This window comes from Volvox carteri (genome assembly GCF_000143455.1).
Source record: "Volvox carteri f. nagariensis unplaced genomic scaffold VOLCAscaffold_81, whole genome shotgun sequence".
Classification (NCBI taxonomy): domain Eukaryota; kingdom Viridiplantae; phylum Chlorophyta; class Chlorophyceae; order Chlamydomonadales; family Volvocaceae; genus Volvox; species Volvox carteri.
Window position 1 is genome coordinate 438,308 of NW_003307624.1, and position 22,107 is coordinate 460,414.

The window sequence follows — 22,107 nt, forward strand, 5'->3', positions numbered from 1 at the left end:
AGGAACCCACCTCACCCCACCCACCCAATTGCATAATGTTATACATACCGACGTCTATGAAACATCATACCATATGACAACAGAAATGCCCCCTTGTTTTACAACCCTGTGTAGGCGAGTTCAAAACAAACTGGTCAGAGCTCGGCGGTGTAGACCCATATGCCTGCTGCATCAGCGGCGGCATCAGGGGGTGGTTCATCGGTGCTAAGACTGGCAACATCGAGAATATAATCAACCACGTCAAAACACGCCAGCACATGATGGCGTGCAAGCAAGAGACACAGCGGCTCACCCAACATGGTGGCCTTGTCGCGCGGCCCATGCCACCACCTGGAGTGCGAGACGTCAGCTGTGCCTGGCCACCTGGCATGCGCATGCATCTATATGGCATGTCAGACGAGGCGGCGGAGGAGGAGTATCAGCGCCTCTACAGCCAGTTTCAGCACAGGCGCACACGTCGGCGAGAGCAGCAGCCCAATGCCTTAGACAGTGGGCGCCGTGTCTCACCGCGCACTTCACCCAGTCCTGCACCTGGAGCGCGCACCGTTGGTCCCAACATGGATCCGGAGGCACAGCGCATCGTCAGCCCCGACGTGGCGACATGGATGTCAGCGATAGCGAGTCTGGTGGGGGAGTCCATATGGTTCGAAGCGGAGGGGGTGGGAATGTGCGCCTGTTTCTCTCCAGTGAGAGTCCGGAGTGGTTCACCCCACTGAGTATCATAGAGCTGGTGCGCGAGGTGTTCACTCCTGGCGGGATCGACCTGGACCCATGCTCGTCCGCGGCTGCTAACACACGTGTTGGGGCAACAGTGTATTACGATATGGAATCCGATGGTCTGTTGGAGTGCAACGCGTGGATGGGCAATGTGTTTGTCAACCCGCCTTTTGGGGTGCATGGTGGTGCAAGCTATCAGAGCCTGTTTTTCCAGAGATGTGCAACGGAGTACACGGCCGGTCGCATTCACCAAGCAGTACTGCTGCTGAAAGCCGCTGTGGGTTATGCGTGGTTTGATGCCATACTACAATGGCCTGTCTGTTTTCTGCGCCAACGTTTGGCGTTTGTGCGTGGGCAATCTGGGTGTCAACAGCAGGAGGGAGGACCCCTGACATGGGGAGCGCGGGTAGCCAATCCACACGGAAGTGTCGTGGTTTACATGGGCCCAGGCGTGCAACGTTTTGTGTCAGTGTTTGGTTGCATGGGCGGAATACCAGGGGCGACTTCATGGGCCATGCCCCGCCCAACGGAGAGCTCGATGGATTAAGGCATAGATTGCATATGGCGAACATATTCTTCTCGGCAGACATCTGCATTTTCATTTGTTTTCAATGTAGCTCGTGGTACTGAGTTTAGCGGTGTATCAGAGATTTGTCATTGTTTCCACCCGAACCTATTCATGCATACGAGTGTTGTGGGATAAACTGGACAAACTGCCGATGAAGTGTGGTGGGAAAACAGTGGGACCTCGGCGGCTGACTTGACTGGGTAATGCAGTCGTGGCCCTGAGTGCTTGCCTCCGGTAGTAGTAGTAGTGCCAGAGTACGGTAACCAGGTGTGCAAGTTTTCCCACTCCATGTCGTGGGATCGAAACTAATACGCACACGAGGCACTTGTAAGCGGTCCTCTTGCAAAGTTTTCTGTAAATTCCTTAAAAGTCATGTGCTTTTGGATGCCAGCCCGAGCCAATCCTGCCAACTTGACAGCCAATTCGACACCCTGAACACGCTAATTCGATACCCTGTCAGGCCAATTTGACACCCCGAACAGGTCAATTCGATACCCTGTCAGGCTAACTCAATACCCTGTTAGGCCAATTCGGCACCCGGACAGGCCAATTCGACACCCGGACAGGCCAATTCAGGCCCAGCACAGCCCAATTCCGAGGCTCCACAGCGCAATTCGAATACCTCCGGCGAGTCCGCCAGAACAATTCCAGACCTCGGCAGACCAATTCTTTTGTCAGGAATAAAATCCAGGCTAATTCTGCGACAGAGCTCTTCCCTAATTCCAGCCCGGATCCTACCCTCCTATTGACTTCCTTGCGCTTCATCTACGTGCTGTATGTTTCCTGCGGTTTTCTCTCAGTGCAACGAACGAATGAACACAGTAACAATGCTGCGGTTTCTGCTCGGGACCTCTCAGGAACGTCGCCAAAATGTGTGTCACAACTGCAATTATATCCGGCACTCGTCACCAAAATTGCAAATCATAAGCATAATTCCGGCTATGATTTTTCGAGCTTTCCCAAAAAGCGTGTCACAAGAATATCGTGGCAGTACGGTATACACTTCGTCCTCAAGACCAGCGGATGCTTGGAGAGTAGCCTCCACTCAGCAAGAGCAAGGAAAATACAGCTTCGATTAATTAAAGATTGCTGGTCAAGAAGACACATTACTTGTCACGAAAGGAGGTCCTGGTGCCCAGGGAACGAGCCGAAACTTGACCAGGTCTGCGGAAACTTTTCGTAATCGGGAGGCCCTTTGCGGAAAGGCTGCGGAAACTGCGGAAAGCTGCGAAAACTATAAAAGGAATACGTAACGATGTTTTTTAGCTCTTCTCAGTGTGGCGATAACATGGACAGTCTGAAACCAGCTTGTGGCAGTGCGGTTCTGTCCGGTGGGATCTAGAATCTGGTGGATTCCAATCGTGCTCGAAGGTAGAGCCATCTAAAAGTATTACTGGGGGTGGCGGGGGCCAAGCGATCAACTTGTGTGCCCACACCCTTGACGGTGTTCACCCTGCCCCCTTCAAGCAGCCCGCCCCTCTTTGAACTCTGAGACCCCAGGCCTGAGCAGCCCTGACGTATACCACCCCCATAGTGTTGTTGGCTGACGGATTGCTCTGGGATGCTCAGAAATTGCCATTCATATGTTACATGGGGTAAGGGCCCGGGGAGCCATGAAACACTGATAATAATCGTCTCCCTGTCCGTTGCGGAGCAGTGACATGTCTGCATGCCTACTCCACATACCCGTCCGGCATGTCTGCATGCCTCACGGACAAGTCTACGCTGACTGTGCATTAATCCAGTAATCGTCCAAACAATATGAATTCAAAATAAAAAAATCAAAAGGAATAAAAAAGGCGAGAGGGCTAAAGTATCTAACAATGGCACCGCACAACGATAACTGCAACGACGTGGCTCTGTTCAACTTCAACCACGTTTAGGAACATTGTGGAATCAATTATCAAAAAACCTTCTTCTGAGCAGAAACACAGTCAATCTCTATGACTTCGGCAGCCCCCAGGTCGGGGCCAGTGGTTGTTGACATTTGACTTAATCTAATAACTCTATAGTGTAAAACGCAGTCTTTAAATGGCAAACGCATGCCTGGAATCTGTTTTTCAATTTCCGCCGTACAGCAAACGCGGAAATGCGGATTCTCTTTCCGCATTTCCGCCAATCTGGGCTTCGCTGCGGAAAGCGTGACGAAACCTATTTACGCAGGTTTCCGTTTCCGCAGGTTTCCGTTTCGGCTCGTTCCCTGCTGGTGCCAGATAACTCTTAATACTGCATGCATGCTTCGTATAGTACGATAGGAGAAACAAGGAGAAATGCCGTAGTTTGAAATCAACGTAAAATTAAAATGCAGAAATAAAAAAATCGAATTTGTGCAGAGCTGGCTACTGGTCCGAGGCAGTGGTTTTTTTTTCGTTTAGGACGGGTCTCAATTTATTCCAACTTAAGTAACAAAGTTGTTAGGGTCGTCGTAAATTATTCCTTGAGTGTGAGGCGCTGGACTCCGAGGGTCACATGGGAGGACCTACTGGGTTAGCCTGTTGGAAGCTGTTTGCAATTTTTCAATTCATAATTTTAGCAGGTTATGTGACTTATATGAATGAAAAACAGGAAGCGGGGTGCCACATGCCGAAAGGTCCAGCCATACGAGCCCAGATAGCACACGACGCGCGGCAGAAGCTCAATGTGCAGCATATTTGGTAGTCAACAAGCGCGAGAGACAACAGAAACACTTGCAGTCGCAAACGCAGAGCTCCATGCGGTGCAGGATAGTCTGCGTGAGCAGCTAGACAACGTTTCTGCCGAAGCATACTCCGCACGAAAACTGAAACCCTAGCTGAGGAGCTTTCTTACACCGGGGCACAACAGGTTCTCGCGGATATGAATGTTTCTAGACTCCAACGAACTGTCACGGAGCTAGAACAACCCATAACCAACTCGACCCTCGCATCCACGGATTTCGCCAAGCTTCGTGTCTTGCATGACCACCCAGTCGGTCACAGCCACTTCCACAAACTTGCCCTTGCCAAGAAGGTCCCCTTCGCAAGAAGGTTCCCTTCGTTGAGGGTTGTCTTGGTTTCTAAGAGACACAGCTCTAAGCTCATATCTCATGCATTTTACATGTGCTTATATGTGTGTGTATGTGTGTGTTACATGGTTGGGGGTGCGTGACCCCATACCTGTAAAACTACCCATACGAGCCGAAGGCCCAAGGGCAGTACTAGAACGCCTAAAAGCCACGGAGAACAGGAAACATTGCACATCGGCTGACGGCACGCACTAAAAGGCCATTCTGGCCCGTATTTCACATGAAGTTATTTGGTTCAGGTTAGTTGGTTAGGAGAAGGGCCAACACTGTACTCTGCTAATCAAATAGCATTCTGCTAACTAAGTAAAAGAGGGCGCAGAGGCCCATGTCTGATGTCGGTCTCTGTCGGTCAAATGGTTCATAGTTTCACCTCATTTCCCCTTTCCCCCCGAATCACCACCACCACCACCACCACCACCACCAGATCGACAAGATTGTTGACCCCAGCAGCGTCCGCGTGGTGACGGGTGGCGGTGTCTCCAGCGAGGGGGTCCAGAGAGACCTGCTGCCCATCATTGAAGGCAGTGTGGTGCCCACCAAGCACGGCAACATGTCCACTGAACACGTGCTGTTCATCTGCTCGGGAGCCTTCCACACAGCCAAGCCGTCTGACATGCTGGCGGAGGAGCTGCAGGTACTGCACAGGGCGGGGGGGGGGGGACGAGGAGAGGGGACGGAGGGGAAGGGGGGCCATTAGGGTTTTGGGGCCACCGATCCGTGTGTGCGACCCCCCGAGCTGCCCTGAGTTTTAATTGAAGCCCCGTTCCTCGTCTCCTCCCTCTTAGGGTTTAAGGGTTTTCCTCCTCCCTTCCTGGAGGCCGTGTCTCCCCACCCCCTACTCCCCAGACCAGTTGAGCTTTTACGTCTTGCATTCATTCCTCCCTTCCCCCCTCCATCCCCCTTGACACCCCTCTCCCCCCCGTCCTCCTCCTCCTCGTCCTCAGGGTCGCCTTCCCATCCGAGTGGAGCTCAAGGGCCTTACTGCCGAGGACTTTTATCGCATCCTCACGGAACCGCAAAACAATATGTTGCGTCAGCAGCAGGTGGGGCGTACGGGTGAGGGGGAAATGGGGGGGAATTGGGGGAGTTGCAAAGAAGGAAGGGGTGAAAGGGGGAGGATGTAGGAGTCTGACCATGTAAGGCGGTTTTGGAGAGGGAGGGGAGGGATAGAGTTTGGAGATCCCTTTTAAAGTCGGATTCACACCTACCCTCACCCGACTTGCCACCTTTCTTCACTTTCCCCATCTCACCTTCAGTTGGGCAGTTTTTAGTTTGTCGGAAGTTGGAACCCCTGAGGCGTGTTCTGAGGGGCGTGTTCCCTTTTGAAAGCTGAAGTCATTTACGCAACAGGGAAGCATTTCTAACCATCCTTGTAACCCAGTATACTAAGTATTTCATTTTATACTATCACCGTAGGTTCTTGCGTCGAACGGTGGTAAATGAACCATGGTGCATCCATGGAAAGTATTCAGAGAGGAGAAGTCTCAGCCCTCTGCTCAGGAAGTCCTGGGGAAAAGCCAGCTTGATTGCAGGATCTGTGGACGGCAGCACACGGTTAACTTGTGTTGCAGTGGCCACCCAGCGCCATGCACGGTTCTGTATCCACAGTGTTGTGTTCAGGCGCGTGTTTACATCTCTTCGTCTGTGTGAATGATTCGATGAATGAATGAATGAACGAATGAATAAACGAATGAAAGGGTTTTACATTGTGGGCGTCTCGCCATGCCACTGGTTCGGGTCGGTTCGGGTGGTGGTATCTTTTCGTTGAAAAAACACACGCACACGCACACGCACACGCACACGGGGTGTCGGGGTGTCGAATTGGCCTGGCAGGGACATTCGGACAGTCAGAATTGGCCTGTTCGGGGTGTCGGATTAGGGAAGCACAGGAATTGTGCGACCGGGGCAGTCCAAAGAATTGCTCTCTCCGACCTTGTGTCCTACGCTCTAATCTGGTATCGGTCTCGGTCGGTCTACTGTTCTATTAAATCACTCCTCGCCACACAGACATTACCTCGTTCAAGAACTTGTATAGCCAGCATTCTTGTCGTACAAGCTGATGCCTTAGAGGTCAGCCATATGATTCACAGGCGTGGATTTTGATAGATCCAATGATCCTTCCGCAGGTTCACCTTTGGAAACCTTGTTACGACTTGTCCTTCCTCTAGGGGCCGGATGATTTACTAATCTTCTCACTTCTCATCCATGAGCAGGTTGGCCCAGTCAAAGTAAATCCGAACACTTCGCCAGCACACCCAATCAATAGGGGGGATGGGCGGTGTGTACAAAGGGCAGGGACGTAATCAACGCAAGGTGATCACTTGCGCAATCCTCGGGGTTTTGCCATGCGCGCTCGGGCGGCTCGGCATGGTCATATGGGCTTTAGCCCTTTCACAGTGGAGGCAGAAAGCCGCTCTGCTGTCGAGATGCTTTAACTCACGGCGTTATTGTAACAAGATGGGGAAAAAGAATAGAGCGGCCGTACGCTCGCTGTTCAAGGACTCATAGCGGATGCTACGTTTTTGGGTCTCCTTCATTTATGAGTAAAATTTGTACCAGTAACGGTCCAGAAGTTAAGGCAAAGAAGCACTAAATGCAATTTTTACTTCTCTGAACGACATGACTTTGTTCCTTGCACATCTACGTCTACAACAGTGCTGCGCCCCGGGCTTGGTGCAGCAGCGTCCGCTAACGGTGGCTTCTGCAACAAAGGAACAGCAGTTCCGACACTGTTGGCTTCCGTCCAGGGCGATCCGCAGCGGAGCGGCTGCTGTATTCAAAGCAGGGGCCGTTCGCCTTAAAGCATCAGCAATCCCAATTTCTTGTAAAGGCGTATCCACTCACCTTACGCCGCGCAAATTCAAGCTTCGGCACATAACCGCTGCTTGGCTGACCATGCCTTTCGGCCGCGATAGCAGCAGTGCAGCGGTTTGTGCTGCTTCAGATATTGGAGGCTCTGCTTCAGGGGAGCGCATCCCTGACGAGTGCCAGGAGCAAAATGGGGACGTCAGCTCTGAGCGGCTACCTGCAGCAGATGGCTCACGAGAGCAGGTAGTAACTCCAATACATGTCCCATGGTTCAGCTGCGACCCCTCCACTTTACTAAAACGAGTTCTCTGTGGCCCTGTTTTTTTATAACGCTTGAACTTGCTCCCAACGCAAGGACTGGCACGATAAGTTGTTGGCCGATTTTTCCGATGCGCAACTGCAAGGAAACGTTAACCTTCAACCGCTGGGACTTCTTTCGCTTTGTGAACGCTTAATATAGGTGCCGAAACAGCCTTGCCTGCTGTTTCGGAATCGCATGCGACTGCAAACAGCGGGTAGCAAGCCCGCAGCCCTTTACGTAATCCAGCCAATTACGGACTAGCGAATTTGCTGCTTAAACAGCAGAAGGCAGAGTTTGATTTGTGTATAGAAAGAATATCAACGAACAGCAACTACACCAACTATACCAACTATACCAATTATATCACGTCAATTTGCGCGAACAGCACACGTACACCAGATGCCGCAGCCCGCACGGCATCTGCTACCGCCTAAACTTGTCCGTAATATCCGGTCCTGCGTCCTCGAGGCACGTAGCGGCCCGCGGCACACGACGTACAGGCGTTCTCATCCCAAACCCTAACCCCCCAGCCCGAAGAGGGCGGCGACCTCAGTCGCATCCGCCGCTGCCGCGGCACCCGAGGCGAGCACGGAACAACCGCCGCAGCACATGCCGCGATGCCGTCAGATGAAGAGGTAGCCGCGATGCTAGATGCGGATGCGGTAGAGGACCTCGACGCCCTGGCCGAGGAAGAGGCGGCGGAGGCGGCCCTGATGGCGGGGTCCGGCCCCCAGGAGGCGGCGTGGGAAGGCCGCTCCCAGACAACGACCTGGCGCCGGGAGGCGCTGCCACAGGCGAGTACCCTATCACTGTCCAAACGAGGAGGCTTGCGTAGGATTGTTATTGTTGTGGGGCCAGGTAAATCGGGCCAGGCAATGATTGGGACTTATTGGCTCGTCGTGGCACCTTACGTTTGAGTGTTCGGATGGAACATTTGGTGGGCAATGGCAGTGCTGGTGAACATCGCTTGGCGGGCGGCTTGGGTGATCGCCGCAGTTTCACCTTCGCTTGCGGAAAAAATCTGATCCTCGGGATTCACCGGACGGGGCCCCCCCCGGTGTCAGTTCTGCTTCTTGTACACTTGTTTCCTTGGCAGAAGCTTCACTCGTTCGTGGTTCGTCCTTCCCCCCGGTGTCACTCTGTCCGTTTCAAGGTCGCCGCCGCCGTGCTCCTTTATATCATCACCACTGTGTGTGTCTCGGGGCAAGAACGGCCTTCAGTTTCAGTTTCCGGGACGCGTGTGCAGCACTCTGAAAACACGGCAGCCAGGCTTCCGCTTGCATATACACGCATAACTGTTACTTGCTAGTATTTAATGTCACGGACATGTTGTGACATGTTGCAGGTACGTGATCAGGTCTACCTCGCGGGACATGAGCCTAGCAGCCGTGCACTGATGACGTATCGTTCACTGCTCGTGCTTCTGCCGGTGCCGCCTGCACTCAGGGTCAGCTGTGGACCGGGGACATAGATCGGGCGGACGGGGCTTGTGGCCGTACACACACACAGACAGGAAAGCAAGGCTGTATGCGACACGATGGCCGAGCCTGAAGGCGCATGGAGATAGACAACGGCGACGGCAGGGACCGTGCGGCCACCGCAGCACAGCAGTAACAGCAGTTCTTGCGCGTGTACGTCGCTGCTTTGCTTTCACGCAGGGGGAAAAAGGTGTAGTGTTGGCGACCGGCAGTGGCTATGAGCTGTATGGCTGGGGAAATCCACCGCTGCACCTTAATCCGCGTCTTATGCGTCTGCAAGCGCTGCCTTGACAATTCGAGGACGGCAAGCCGCTGGACGCTGCAGTTGATTGGCAGATTGTCGTGTAATGGTTGGAGACTGTTGCGAAGCCGAGTATTACGCTTTGTTGGTGACTGTTGTTGCTCTGAGAGGAAGATGTGCGACCCGCAGCTGTGTCCATCACAGGGAGTCCCCAGTACTTTTGGCCGGCTGTGTGACCTGCTATACGTGACTTTGACTCTTGAGCAAATTGCTGCTGACCGCCGTCTACATGCGGCCTTGCGATGATATGGCCTCCAGCGGCTTTGAAAGTAGGCGGGGCGTAGTTGCAAGGTTTTACGTCTCTAGCGTCAGAATCTGGGCGCGTTACAGGAGCTTGTCGATAGAAGTGCATGGCTGTGACACAGGGATTCTTTGGGAGACGTGGAAAATAGTCGCCAGACTTCGTCGTCAGCCTTCGTAACATCTTGCCTTTGTCGGTAAATCGGCACTTCGGTTGTCGAAATCCATCCTTCGAACGGATATCCGTCAAGGGGCGCACATGTGACCAGAAATCAGGAAAGTCGAAGTCCGTTTCCACAACAAAAGTTTTCGGGCCTTCCGAATCTGCGCCAGAAGATTACAACTTCGCCTGGTCCCATAACAAAATTATCTCTCGCGCTTCTGTATAACTAGGAAACTCCACGGCACGCCGGATAGGCCTTTAAACCAACACATGATGATAAACAAAAGCGCTTCACCCGTACAAAATTGTTTTCAGTTTATCGTTGGTCGTAATGACCCGCTTTACACGCTTTCACTTTACAGTCACAGATTAACAATCCCTGGAAGCTTATTCTATGATCTTTCATAAGGAAGAATGGAAGCAACAATGCCTTAGGTTTCCATCTTGACGTTTACATGGGAGCAAAATGGTTGCTGACGCCGTATAGACGCGGCCTTGTTCCATAGCGATATAGCCTCCAAATAGTAATGTTTTATACCTTCTTGTAGAGACATCATTGCTTAAGACGTGTTACAGATATTGCACCGCCGCTAATGAGGTTACGCTAAGCTTGGCCTGGAATCTACAGCTCAAACTGACGAAATTGTTCAGGAATGGATGATGACGAGTTTGGCGCGTTATTCGGATCCCCTGGGGCGCCCACACCGCAGCTATTGACTTTGCCGCTTCCAAAACGTACGTCGCTCGCCGCAGCTGGGGGTCCTAGCACATAAGGCGAACACGTTTTCCACAGCACCAACGAGGCAAAGTCTCGTCTTGACGCTACCTTCCTCCTGCCTCGTAGCGGCTAATGGACTCAATAGCGAAGACAACAAGGATGCTGAGGAGGATGCCGAGGTTTATCTCCAGGTACCGCAAAATGGAACTGTGGCTTTGCGTGAAAATCCCCTCTATCCAGGACCGATCGTACAACGGTGTTCAGGGCCATATGTCTTGGGGTTCAAGCTTCCAAAGCTAGTCAAAACGTATGATGAACTGGCACGTGGAAGGGCAACTGCAGCACCATGGGACATGGCGGCTGTGCAAAGGGCTTAGCAGCTCCCATCCTCGCTAGGAAGAGGGACAGCACCTCGAAGTGCCGTACTGCGGCCCTCGGAATGCGGCCCGGTTCTGTCCGTTGAATAGTTTCCTCTGCCGCTGCAGCTGCCGTCACCGTCGCTGTGGGTTAACGTTGACCATCGGCTTCCCGCGCTCCACAAGCTGACACTCCCTTGGGAGGGAGACTCGTTAGAAACTCTTGGATGAGGTGGAGCCATTACCGGGAGTTAAAATGGAGTCCTCTTCCCCTCCCGGCTTGCGCAGTTGGGCTCGCTTTGGAAGTCGGCAGCTGATAATATTGAATTATTGGGAAATTACCCCTCCACCTCTTCACCTTTCTGGAGCGGGGCGGCCTGTTGAATAGCAGCTGCCTCCACGATACCGAAGAAACGCGGGCGCGCTTTACTGCAACCAACCGTGCTTTCCGCTCCATGTCCTCTTCCTTGTCCACACTTGTCCGCACACATCCCTCTCTCCCACATCACGGCTCTCACATCACGGCTCTCACATCACAAAGCATCCAATCATCACGCCAGCTCCTCTCACCGTTCCGGATAGCCCAACCCGCCGCTCTCCACCCACTCCCCCTCTGCATTATCGCTTTCGCCCACCCCTTCCTATCTTTCCCTCCCACGCATCCTCCTCCTCCGCCTTCTGCACCCGGCCCGATTTTCTTCTCACCTGTGCAGTTGTTCGGCGCGGCACCCGCCATACACCTGCCCCCGCGCTTCGCTGCCATCAAACCGGTGATGCCAATCGTGGTACTGCCACCGCCTGTGCCGGCTGCTGCCCGGCCCTCTGCCGCCGCCGCCGCGGGGGTGGCTGGCTCAGGCTTTCCAGGCAAGTCGCATCACCGCCGCCACTGCTGCCGCCACCGCTGCAGCAAACATCGTGCGTGTCTCCCTGGCGCATTCAGCCTATAACGCATCCAACATTCAGCCTGCAACGCATCCAACTTAGCCTTGTCGTAATATCTATTAGTTACCGTCCTCCATGGAGTCGGCTTGCATTGGATTGGGTTGCTTTGGCTGATCCTTCACGCCCGGTCAGAAAGTGTAAAGCCTCCCCCTCTTTCCCATCCCCCAAGTGTAACGCGCACACACGTACACAACCCTTTGGATCTGCCAGCCGGCTCCCGGCCTGGCGCGGGAGGGACTGCCACCTTGCAGGGCCCAGGAGGGGGAGCTGGAGCTGGTGGACGAGGGGGCCTGGTGGTAAGGCTGGAGGCGGGCGTGGCTGGCGCTGCGGCCGCGGCTGGAGGAGGTGGTGGGCAGCCGGAGGGCGGTGCTGCGGGCCCCACACCATCAGCAGGGGCAGCAGCGACGGCAGTGGCTCAGGTAAGGCCTACGAAATGGCCGATTTGGCATTGCTGGACAGCAAGGCCCGCAGCCGCAGGCAGGCGCTGTTGGACTGCGTGTTTGGTGTAGGGTTAAGGTGGGGAAAGGGGGGCGTGGGGGGAGCGGTGAGCAGGGAGAAGGAAAGTGGGGTAAGACAGGGCCCTTGAAGGATTTGCCGGAGGAGGGTGGCGTGATGGGCTTGTGTATTTCCCTATCCAACACTGGGTAAGGTAGTGTAACAACACCTGAAACACGGAAAGTAGGAGGGAATATGCACGTTTGTGCGGTGTTGGTGTTGTGGTTTAGCGATTTCTTGTCCGGTTGGGAAAGGATTCCCGCGCGACTCCGAAAAAAAATCTATTTTTTTTGCAAAACAGGCCTCAGGTATAATAAACGGACTTACAAACTCGCTCACCTGCCAGACATTTTTATTTTTAAAAGACATCATCCCCCTGCATTGTTCGCCTTCCGGCGGCAACATCATCATCGTCACGACCGGCAGCAGCAGCAGCAGGCTGAGGCCCCTGCTCCCGACGAGGATGATAACTTCGAAGTCACACTCGAAGAACTCGACACGGCAGCCATGGCGGCCCAACAACAGCAACAAGCTGGAGGAGGAGGAGGAGGGGGGGGAGCAGGTGGTGGCGGCGCCACTGCAGGTACAGCCGCCGGCGCCAGTCGCCAAGGCAGCGGCGGCGGCCCCCTCCTACCGGGTCTAGGCCTGGGGGGGCCGGCGGGGTCGGCGCATGCGGCGGCCTCAGCGCTGCTGGACGCCCTGGGAGCGCCCCTGGCTGGTGCGGATAGTGGTGATGCTGGGACGAAGGCTGGCATGACACTGCCTTGGCCTCCGGGAGGAGGTGGAGGTGGTCCTGGAGCTTCGGGTGGGTGGGCGGGCGGGCGGGTGGGTCGTGATGGTGTAGGTGGGGGGGTCGTGACGGTGTAGGTGGGGGGGTGGGCGGCGATCGGGCGGGCGAGTGAGTGGGCGGGAGGGTGGGGGTGTGTGTGGAACTTTGTAGCACAAGAGGAAGCAAAGGATCGACTGTGTGCTAACTGACACGTCCAAAGCACCCCTAATTTCGGGACTCCTTAAGTCTTGATATCTCGTCCTGTGGGTGGGTGGGTGGGTAGGGGTAGGTGTCTGCCGGTCTGTAGGAGGGGTAGGTGGGAGTGGGGAGGTGGGGAACGGGGGCGTCTCTTGCATGGGGGGACTTCTGGGGTTTGCTTTTACACGTCCCACTTCGCCGTCCGCATCTCCCGCGGATATTCCGGGGTGATGTCATGTGCTGTCATGACCCCGCATGTCCGCTCCCCGGTGCGACTGTATGTATCCCCCTCCCTGCCTTCGCCCATCACCCTATCCCCCGGTAAGAAACGCCGCACTGTTTCTTCCTGATCCTTCCTGCGTACGATCTCCCCCTTTACCCCTTTGTTTTGGATTCTCCCGGTAGCTGAGATTACTCGGTTGGGTGGTCGCGTGCAATGCTAACCCCTCGATCTCCGGGGACTTACTCCTGCTACGATAGTTGGTGTTCTGGACGTCAGTTGGCGGTTCCTTCTCCTTGACGACTTTTTCGCACCATTATTATTATCATCATCAGCAGCAGCATCATTGTACGAAACGATTCCTTCTGTCTCCATATCGCCGTCGTACGTTCCCTTCAGGACCGAGACCTCCGGAAGGGGCGCCGGGGGCCGCGCCACCACCGCCGGCGGCTCCTCACGCGGCAGGGGGGGGCCCGCCCGGATCCAGACCCCAGTTCGGTCCGGGGCCGCCCGGGGGCCGCCCCTTCCTGCCCCGACAGCCGCAACCCATATATGGTGGGTGGGGAGGTGGAGGTGTGGTGTGGATGACGAATGCTGGGGGGCTTAACACCGGCATGTAGATCTTTTCATTCTGGACACGTGCAACTTTGTTCCGTCCGTTTTGGAGTTGGATTGCCTACATAGGCTTACATACATGCGAGCTGACCAGGAACTGAGTTGATGCGCCGTTGATCCGCTAGACTTGGTTGGATGCTGGTGGTGAGTTGCCGAACCCAACGAATACATTTTGAAGTCGGATGGGGTGACGGATTAGGGTGCCCCTCTAGCAGGGGAGAGCAGGGACTGCCCCGGGAAAGGGGGCCGCTGGCGAAGCTAACCACCCTGTAACAACATACATACATACATACATACATACATACATACATACATACATACATACATACATACATACATGGGTTTGAATGGGTGGCGTGGGTGGGTCTGGGTGGGTCTCTGGGTGGGGCGGGCGTCAACTGTTGTTGGTAGTTGGTGGTAGTTAATAGTTGTTGGTGGAGGGTTTGCAGGGGGTTGGGAGCGTTCCCACCTCTGCCCCTCTGTAAACTTCAGCCGTCAGCGAGCCGCTTCTGCAAACGTTTCAGAGATATCTCGTTGTACACCGTGACCCACTCTTAACAGCTGAGTCATCGTACCATTCTTCTACATTTCCGTTTTCTTTTTCTTACTCGCCCTCCCCTTTTTACACACATTCTGTACCTATACCGAGATTCGCGTGTGCCTAGCTGCCTAGCTCGCTTCCACGGATGATCCGCAGCCTAGCCCCCTCCTCTCCCCTCCTCTCCCCTCCTCTCCCCTCCTCTCCCCTCCTCTCCCCTCCTCTCCCCTCCTCTCCCCTCCTCTCCCCTCCTCTCGCCTCCTCTCCCCTCCTCTCCTCACACCGCCCGCGCGTCTCTTTTGGACTGCGCCCATCAAATTAACCACCAACCGACGGTTATTACGTTTTCGGGCGGATCGGTTGGTGGTGGTTGATGTCGTCATCCCAGGTCTCAACTTTCGGTACAACATCGAGGAGGCCGCCTGGCCCACTGAGGCTCGACCGGATCAGGCCATCAAGCTGCCCAAGCAAACCAGGGTGACGCCCGAGGTGAGGTACTGCTACCGCGTGGTATGTATGCATGTATGTATGTATGTATTATCATATCTGCTCGTGCCTCATGCTGGCCAAGAGCAACTAACCGCGACGTGCATCTAGTCCCGTGCGTAGTTGCGTGGGTGCGTGCGTGCGTATGTATGTACACGTATAAAACGTGTGCGAGGCACTGCGGTACTCCATGGCGTCATGTCGTTGCTCTGCCTTCGCTCCCCCACCGCCTTCACCCATAGATTGAAGAACAGCAGCGCCCTCTCGAGGGGTGTCCAGCAGGGGTGTCCCCTGGGTGGCTGGGGCCCAGCTTGGGGGGTTTCGGCGATGTCCCCAACCCCTTCCTCGTTAGTTACGTGACTGCCGTACTGTGCCCCGCCCCGCCCCGCCCCGGCCCGCCTCCCCTCTATACACACACGCACGCACGCACGCAGGAGTACCGAGCCTTCCTGTCCCTGGGACATGGCGAGATCTACGAACTGGACTTGGACAGGTGGGGGCACGGGTTCGCGTGTACGCATGTATGTATGCGTGTGTCAGTGAGGCTGAGATCGTGGTGTGTGTCCTTGCACATGCCCGGCTCTAGTGGGGGCCGACTCTTAGCAAAGAAAGCCTCAGAGAACAAACCGCCCTGATCCGACACCAAAAACTGACCCCACCTGGGCAAGCACCTCGCAGCAAGTTTCCAAGTGAAACAAACAAACAGCCAATACTAGCATCGTTACCACAACCACCACAACCACCGACACTGAACAAGGGATTTTTCTCTCCCCCCGTCCGTCCATCCTCCCCACCCGGGTCATGTCATGCCATGCAGGATCATCCCACACGAGGCCTCCTGGCGCAACCCCTCCGCCAACCCTGCCGACTACTTCAACTACGACATGAACGAAACCTCCTGGCGACAGTACTGCGCAAGAGTGCGGACTTTCAGAGACACCTTCACGCTGCGGAACAAGATCACCGCCCTGGACCCGGTCGCCATTGCGGCGGCGGCGGCGGCGGCTGCAGCCTCTGCCTCCGCCGCCAACACTGCCGTCGGCGGGGTTGGGGTTGGGATTGGCGGGAGTCGCGGAGTGAGCGAGTACATTGATCCGTTCTTACCGCCGGAGGTTATTTCGGCGTTGCGGAATTTGGCGGCTCGCACTCGTAAGAGCCAGGTAAGTGGTGTCAGTATGTGGGTGTGCAAATGAACTGAGCCGCGGGAGGAGGAGGAGGAGGTAATCTTGAGGATGGTACACCCTCTAGTGTTGTCAGGGTGTTTGTGCTGCCGGGATGTGGGTTGGCAGAGGTGGGTGTGGCTGGAGGCGGAGGGTCTTGGGTTTGGGCGTACGCAGGCGCATGGGGACGTACGGGGGATTTGGTCCATGTGTGTGTTTGGGGAGGGGGCGGAGGGGTGGGGGGGGATGTGTATGTGGGGCTTTGAATGAAAGTTCTAAACAGTGCAAGCTGTGGGTATCCAACCAGCCACCGGCTATGCATAGCAGCCACACAGCCAATCCGCACGCCGGACGCCCGTAGAGGTTGGGCTTGGAAAGGGGGGGAAATACAGGCAACAGAAGTAAAGAATTGCGCATATGTATGGAGGGGGAGGGGGGTAGGAATGGGAGTGGGAGAATGGGAATGGGAGAATGGGTCCGGCGGGTAAAGTGTGCTCCCGACGCTGTGTCGCTCCGATGGTGGTGATGATGATCATCATCATCCTCATCGTGGTGTCAACTTGCACACAGCCCTGCCAGCTTCCTGCTCGTCCTCCTCCTCCTCCCCGCCTCTTCCTCCTCCGCCCAACAGCCTGCTCTGCGCTTCCACTTCTGCCCTCATTGGCGATGCTGCTGTTCCTCCCCGCGCTTCTCCTCTTGTATATATTTGTGCACGCCTGTGTGCGTCTGTCTGTCTGTCTGTCTGCCTGTCGTTATATTGTATGCATGTACTTATGTTTGCTGTTCAGCGCTGGGAGGAGGACGGGAACAACGCAGCAGATGGCGGCGGCGTGTTGTCGGACGGCGGCGGCGGTCTGCCGGACGGCGACGCGGATGGAGCACTCGGGGAATCGGGATGGGACGGCAACGAGGGCGGGTACGGCCTGGCACCCGGCAAGGGCGGTCGAGAGCTTCACCGCCGTCGTACGGCGCCGCGTTTAGATCCGGACGTCATCATCACACTGGTACAGGTGCTCTTTGTGTGTGTGTGTGTGTGCGTGTGTGTGTGTGTGTGCATGGTCGAGTGTCAGAGAAAGACCGCTTGTGATGTGGTGCTTGTGATTAGAGGGAAGAAGAAACATCGCCGACATCAAGTAAACGCATGCCTAAGAGAGAGAATGTGTGTGTGTTTGTATGTATGGTATTTTTTTGGATAAACCTGAGCCGCAATACGAGGACAAGCCGAAGTGGGTAACAGCAGTTCATTTCTCGTTTCCTTGCATACTGTTCTCCATACATACATACATACATACATACATACATACATACATACATACATACATACACATACACATACACATACACATACACATACACAGGACTTGCCCTCAGAAATTCCTTTTTGTCCCTTTCCCCCTTCTCAAACTTACGCACATGCGTGGTTGCACCGCCCACTCAACCACACAGGCGAACGACCTAGCAGCCGCCGCCGCAGCGGAGGCGGAAGAGGGCGGCGGCGACGGCGCGGAGGCCGCCGCGGCAGGCGAGCAGCCGCAGGTAAAGGCGGAGGTGAAGGTGGAGGTGAAGTCGGAAGCAGAGGCGGAGGCGGTCCAGGACGACAACAACAAGGACGGCGGAGGCGCCGTCCCAGCTGACAGCGGCAAGGGCACGATAGCTGATACGACGGGCGAGGGAGGAGGGGACGGTACGAGGAAGGAAGCTGCCGGCGGTGCGGCCGCCGGTCAGCGGCGGCCTCGGGCCCTGCACCCGCCCGTCAATGCCGACTACGACTCCGCGGCCCCTGCGCATCATGCGGCGGAGCTGGAGGCGCAACACATGCCGGGGCCGCCCCTGAAACGGTCTAGGAGCCCGCCTGTGGATGCTCGTAAGCTGTGCATTTCGCGTGTGCTCATAGCTGTGGGGTGGAGTGGGTAGTGGAGTGGAGTGGAGTGGAGTGGAAATCATGTGCAAGAAGCAAAGCGTTAACTGAGTGACGCCCTCCGAGTTGTGAACCATGTTTGGACCGATTGCTGATGTTGTCAATTCTCAACTACGTGGGCGAATTACGGTCTTTCTCGTTTTGCACCATTTTTATTATTATTTATTTATTATTATTATTATTATTATTATTACCATTATAATTGTTGTTGTTTTTGTTGTTAAGGTTATCTCGTTCTAGTTCATGGACTCATTGGACAAGTAAGTAACCAACTGCATTGCGGGTTGGGATGCGGCACAGCAGTTGCTGGGGGCCAAACTTTCCCACAATGTATTTCGGCGCTCCCACTACCACCACCACTATCACCACCGCCACTAGCGCCCCACATGAACCCAAGTGCCGTCCCGAACCCCCGGGCCCTGCCTGCAGCTCCTCTGGACGTCGGCAGTATTTGTTTTCCCTCCCTGACTTTGCTGCCCTCCCCTCCCCTCCCCTCCCCCATACTTCACCCCTGCCCGCATGTGGCGGTCCGTGTGTCACCTTAGGATCTCACGGTCGCTGGCCGGGCGGTGTCAGTGGTCCTCAAGTCTGGGAGGGCGCGGAGGAGGTGGGAGGCGGCGGCATGGGGCGGTGGGAACGGGACATGCGGGGAGATCGTGGCCGCCACGATAGAGACCGACGCCCCGGTCCTGGTGACATGCTACCTCCCGTCTTGCCGCATGGCCAGCAGCAGCAGCTGATGCCGCCCATTGGGCGTATGAGCGGGCCGCCGCTGCCAGGTATGGGCCCCGGCGGAGGGCCCCATATGCCCCCCATAGACTTGATGGGACCCATGGGCCACCACCATTTGGACATTGACGGGGACTTTTACCTTGACGGCGGCAGCGGCGGTGACGGTGACGGCGATGATGAGGACGGTGGCGGCGGAGCCGCCGCCGCCGTGTCCGAGGGCAGGCGGAGCATTGACGCCGGCGGCGACAGCGGCGGCGGCACAGGTGACGACATGATGTCGGGGATGAATGGCCGCGGCGGCGGCGGGCCGCCGCCACCTCTACCGGGTATCATGAAGGACGAGCCGGCGCTGGCCATGCCGCCGATTGGGCCGGGAGTTCAGATGCCCGGCCCCGTTGCAGACGCCGGTGGTGGCGGTGGCGGTGGCGGGAGCTTTGGCGCCTTTGGAGCCGGGTCTCGCGGGTAAGTGGGGGTTTGTAATGGTTAGGTGGTTCCTGCTCCTGCTCTGGTTCCTGCGGAAAAAGCCCAAATGTGACCGCCGGTGGTGCGAGATTGTTGTTACTGATTCATTGTTGCTAGTTAGCTAGCTGGCTTTTGCGTCCTGCAGGCGAGCAAGCCAGGATATGTATTATCTTTATCGCTCGTGGTAGCGGTAAAATACTGTGTGTGTGTCTGTGTGTGTTACACACCTCGGTTGCGTTACCCAGATAGAGAGGTGTAACGAGTGCCCATACACGAGCCAGACAGAGAGGGCCAAGAAACCCTATATACATATATATACATATATATACATATATATACATATATATACATATATATACATATATATACATATATACATATATATGTATATATACATATATATATGCTCGTGATAGGATATAGGATATAGGGTTTCGCGATGTGGTGGATGTGGTACGGTATAGGGGTGATTTCCATGTTTTGCTATAATGAGGTGTCCTTAACGATACGACCGCACAGAATGTTTCCACTGCCTCCCGGTCGGCAGGCGAGGGGAACCCGGCGGCGGCGCAGCGCCCCATCTTGGCGAGCCTCAGGACACCGTCACAGAGCCCGCCGTGGAGAGGAAAGGGTGAGAGAAAAAGAGCTGCGTTTCACTGCGGGCGGGGCCCCCACTGTGCCGCTGTAGTATAATCTCACCTCGATTCCTACAATCTACCATTATCAAGATATAAAGCTGCTACGTTGCCGTTTCAATACGAGCCTTCATAACATTAGGAGGATGCCTCCTTCGTGAGGATAATAAAAATGCTTTTTTAATGCTATAAGTAATAGCAGCCGGCAGCCGGGCACCGAAACACGGTTGTTCCCTCGGCTCCAGTCTCTCGCCCACAGTTGCGAGAGAACATTTGCTCTCCTCTGCTATAACACCCCCCCCCCCCAAAGCGAGTTGTGAAAATGGTGTGATGGTTGCAGTCAGTGACCGCTTGAGTGCTCTTTAAATCCTATGCCCATGTTGTCGCTTTTCTTATATATTTTTTATGTCTCCTTGCTCGTGAGGATGAGGAGATATTACTAGGGTGCACAGGCCTTGATCCCGTGACGGGAGGGACCAAGACCCCTCATGCCCCCCACGTTCCAGTTGGCTCCCATGGCCAACACGTGTCCATGCCGTCCCCTCGTTCCTCCCTCGCGCACATATTTATACACACACGCAGTCCCATGGCCAACTTGTGTGTCCAACACGAAGCACGAACACACGCCCATGCCGCGCTAATTATTATCATTGAAGGCTCTGGCGTGGGCGTGTGATGCCGCAGGTGGGGCACGACTACTACTGATGAGGCGACGGCGTTTGGGGACTTTGGCAGCGTTGGAGATTACTACATGGATGACGGATACGGCAATGAGGACGACGATGAGGAGGAGGACAACATCGCAGCGGCACGCGATCAGCAGCAGCAGCAGCAGCAAGTGCGTCCTGGCGGGGACCATCAGCCGGCAGCGCCGGGGCAATTCGGTCTCGGCGATATCACCGCCACCAACAGCTACGACAACAACGACAATGACGCCGCTGAGATGCCACGTGGCGCGTCGCATCCGGATTCTCTTGAGCACCATGACGACAGGGGACGCGGTGCAGTGCACGAGTATGACGGCGCCGTCAAGCAGGAGACTGTCGGGTCATCAGGTAACATTGCGCAATCGGCGGCAGCGGCGAGTGGTGCAACGCCAGGGCCTGCTGCTACGCGGGGAGGAACGCAGGACGACGATTACGGCGGAGGCAGCGGGGCCGGCGGGGACACGTTTTTCAGCGACAGCGGCGCTGGGCCAGGGGCTGGCGGCGGGCTTAGTGTGATGGATTTACTAAACCCCATGGCGGCGATTGCGGGCATGGGACCCATGGGCGCCCTTGGACCCATGGGTCCCATGGGAGCGCTGGGCCCTATGCATGGCCTTGGGATGCCGGGCCTGATGCCGGGGGCCATGCCGCCGCTCGTTCCAGGCGGTGTGATGCCCATGGGTATGGGAATGGGAATGGTGTCAGGCACGGCACCGGCGGCAGCGCCGGCGTTGGAAGGGCGAGGGTCAGGTGCAGGAGCTGGCAGCAGCCACCGTGGGGCGAGGGAGGGAGGACGGAGTGACAGGTATGGTTGCCGGGAGGAATGGCCCCGCTGTGCTTCCGCATGAGCAGGCTAGGGGATGGGGCACCTGGGCGTGTGTGTGTTCTGGCGTGCGTTCCGTTCTTGGCATTGACACGTAGCGCGGGACTTAGGTCTGTGGGACGCCTGTGGCGCCGTTTTTTGGTTGTGTTATTGAGACACGCCGTGGACAAAACGTCTACTGCTGGAAGTACATCACGACCCATTCGGCAGCATGTGAATCACACAAAGCGTGCCTGCAGGTGATGCCTGACACGACAATAACAACCCTTCACCACACACCCTTTTGCTCCTACGTGCTGTCCCTGTTGTCCCTGCAGGGGATCAGCCGGCCGGCCGTCGCGCTCTAGGTCGAGATCAAGGCGTTCCCGTTCTCGTTCACGTGATCGCGCACCTCGTCGGGAACGCAACCGCAGCCGTAGCCGTGATCGGGAAAGGGATCGCGACCGGGACAGGGACAGGGACCGACGTGAGAAGGAGCGAGGCAGTCCGGGTCGGGATCGTGACCGCGACCGAGAACGCGGCAGCACAAAGGAGCGTCGCCGAAGTAGGAGTCGAGATAGAGACCGGCGTGATCGGGACAGAGACCGGGATCGGAGAGACCGGCGATGAGAGGCGGATGTTTCCGTGAAGGATGAGGGTTTTTGCAGAGTGCCATGCCGAAGTAATTGTCTGTGTGGTTGACTACTTATTGACGGGCCTTACTTTACGGTATCA

General features: G+C 55.8%; 1 protein-coding gene across 1 annotated transcript in view; it reads left to right on the forward strand.

Annotated features, from left to right (window-relative positions):
- Positions 1 to 21,418, forward strand: part of VOLCADRAFT_107867 (uncharacterized protein) — a gene marked incomplete at its 3' end in the record, with an annotated part of 22,089 nt that extends 671 nt beyond the window's left edge. Inside the window, exons 4-23 of the mRNA XM_002957849.1 lie at positions 114 to 659; positions 4,753 to 4,962; positions 5,273 to 5,371; positions 6,336 to 6,398; positions 6,984 to 7,379; positions 7,968 to 8,295; positions 10,464 to 10,528; positions 11,407 to 11,463; positions 11,887 to 12,054; positions 12,557 to 12,935; positions 14,859 to 14,959; positions 15,199 to 15,303; positions 15,391 to 15,449; positions 15,774 to 16,116; positions 16,748 to 16,834; positions 16,905 to 17,126; positions 17,563 to 17,980; positions 18,580 to 19,228; positions 19,776 to 19,859; positions 20,548 to 21,418. Of these exons, the coding sequence (XP_002957895.1) occupies positions 114 to 659; positions 4,753 to 4,962; positions 5,273 to 5,371; positions 6,336 to 6,398; positions 6,984 to 7,379; positions 7,968 to 8,295; positions 10,464 to 10,528; positions 11,407 to 11,463; positions 11,887 to 12,054; positions 12,557 to 12,935; positions 14,859 to 14,959; positions 15,199 to 15,303; positions 15,391 to 15,449; positions 15,774 to 16,116; positions 16,748 to 16,834; positions 16,905 to 17,126; positions 17,563 to 17,980; positions 18,580 to 19,228; positions 19,776 to 19,859; positions 20,548 to 21,418 (5,250 nt within the window). The remainder of the gene's footprint in view (positions 1 to 113; positions 660 to 4,752; positions 4,963 to 5,272; positions 5,372 to 6,335; positions 6,399 to 6,983; positions 7,380 to 7,967; positions 8,296 to 10,463; positions 10,529 to 11,406; positions 11,464 to 11,886; positions 12,055 to 12,556; positions 12,936 to 14,858; positions 14,960 to 15,198; positions 15,304 to 15,390; positions 15,450 to 15,773; positions 16,117 to 16,747; positions 16,835 to 16,904; positions 17,127 to 17,562; positions 17,981 to 18,579; positions 19,229 to 19,775; positions 19,860 to 20,547) is intronic.
- Positions 21,419 to 22,107: the final 689 nt, after the last annotated feature.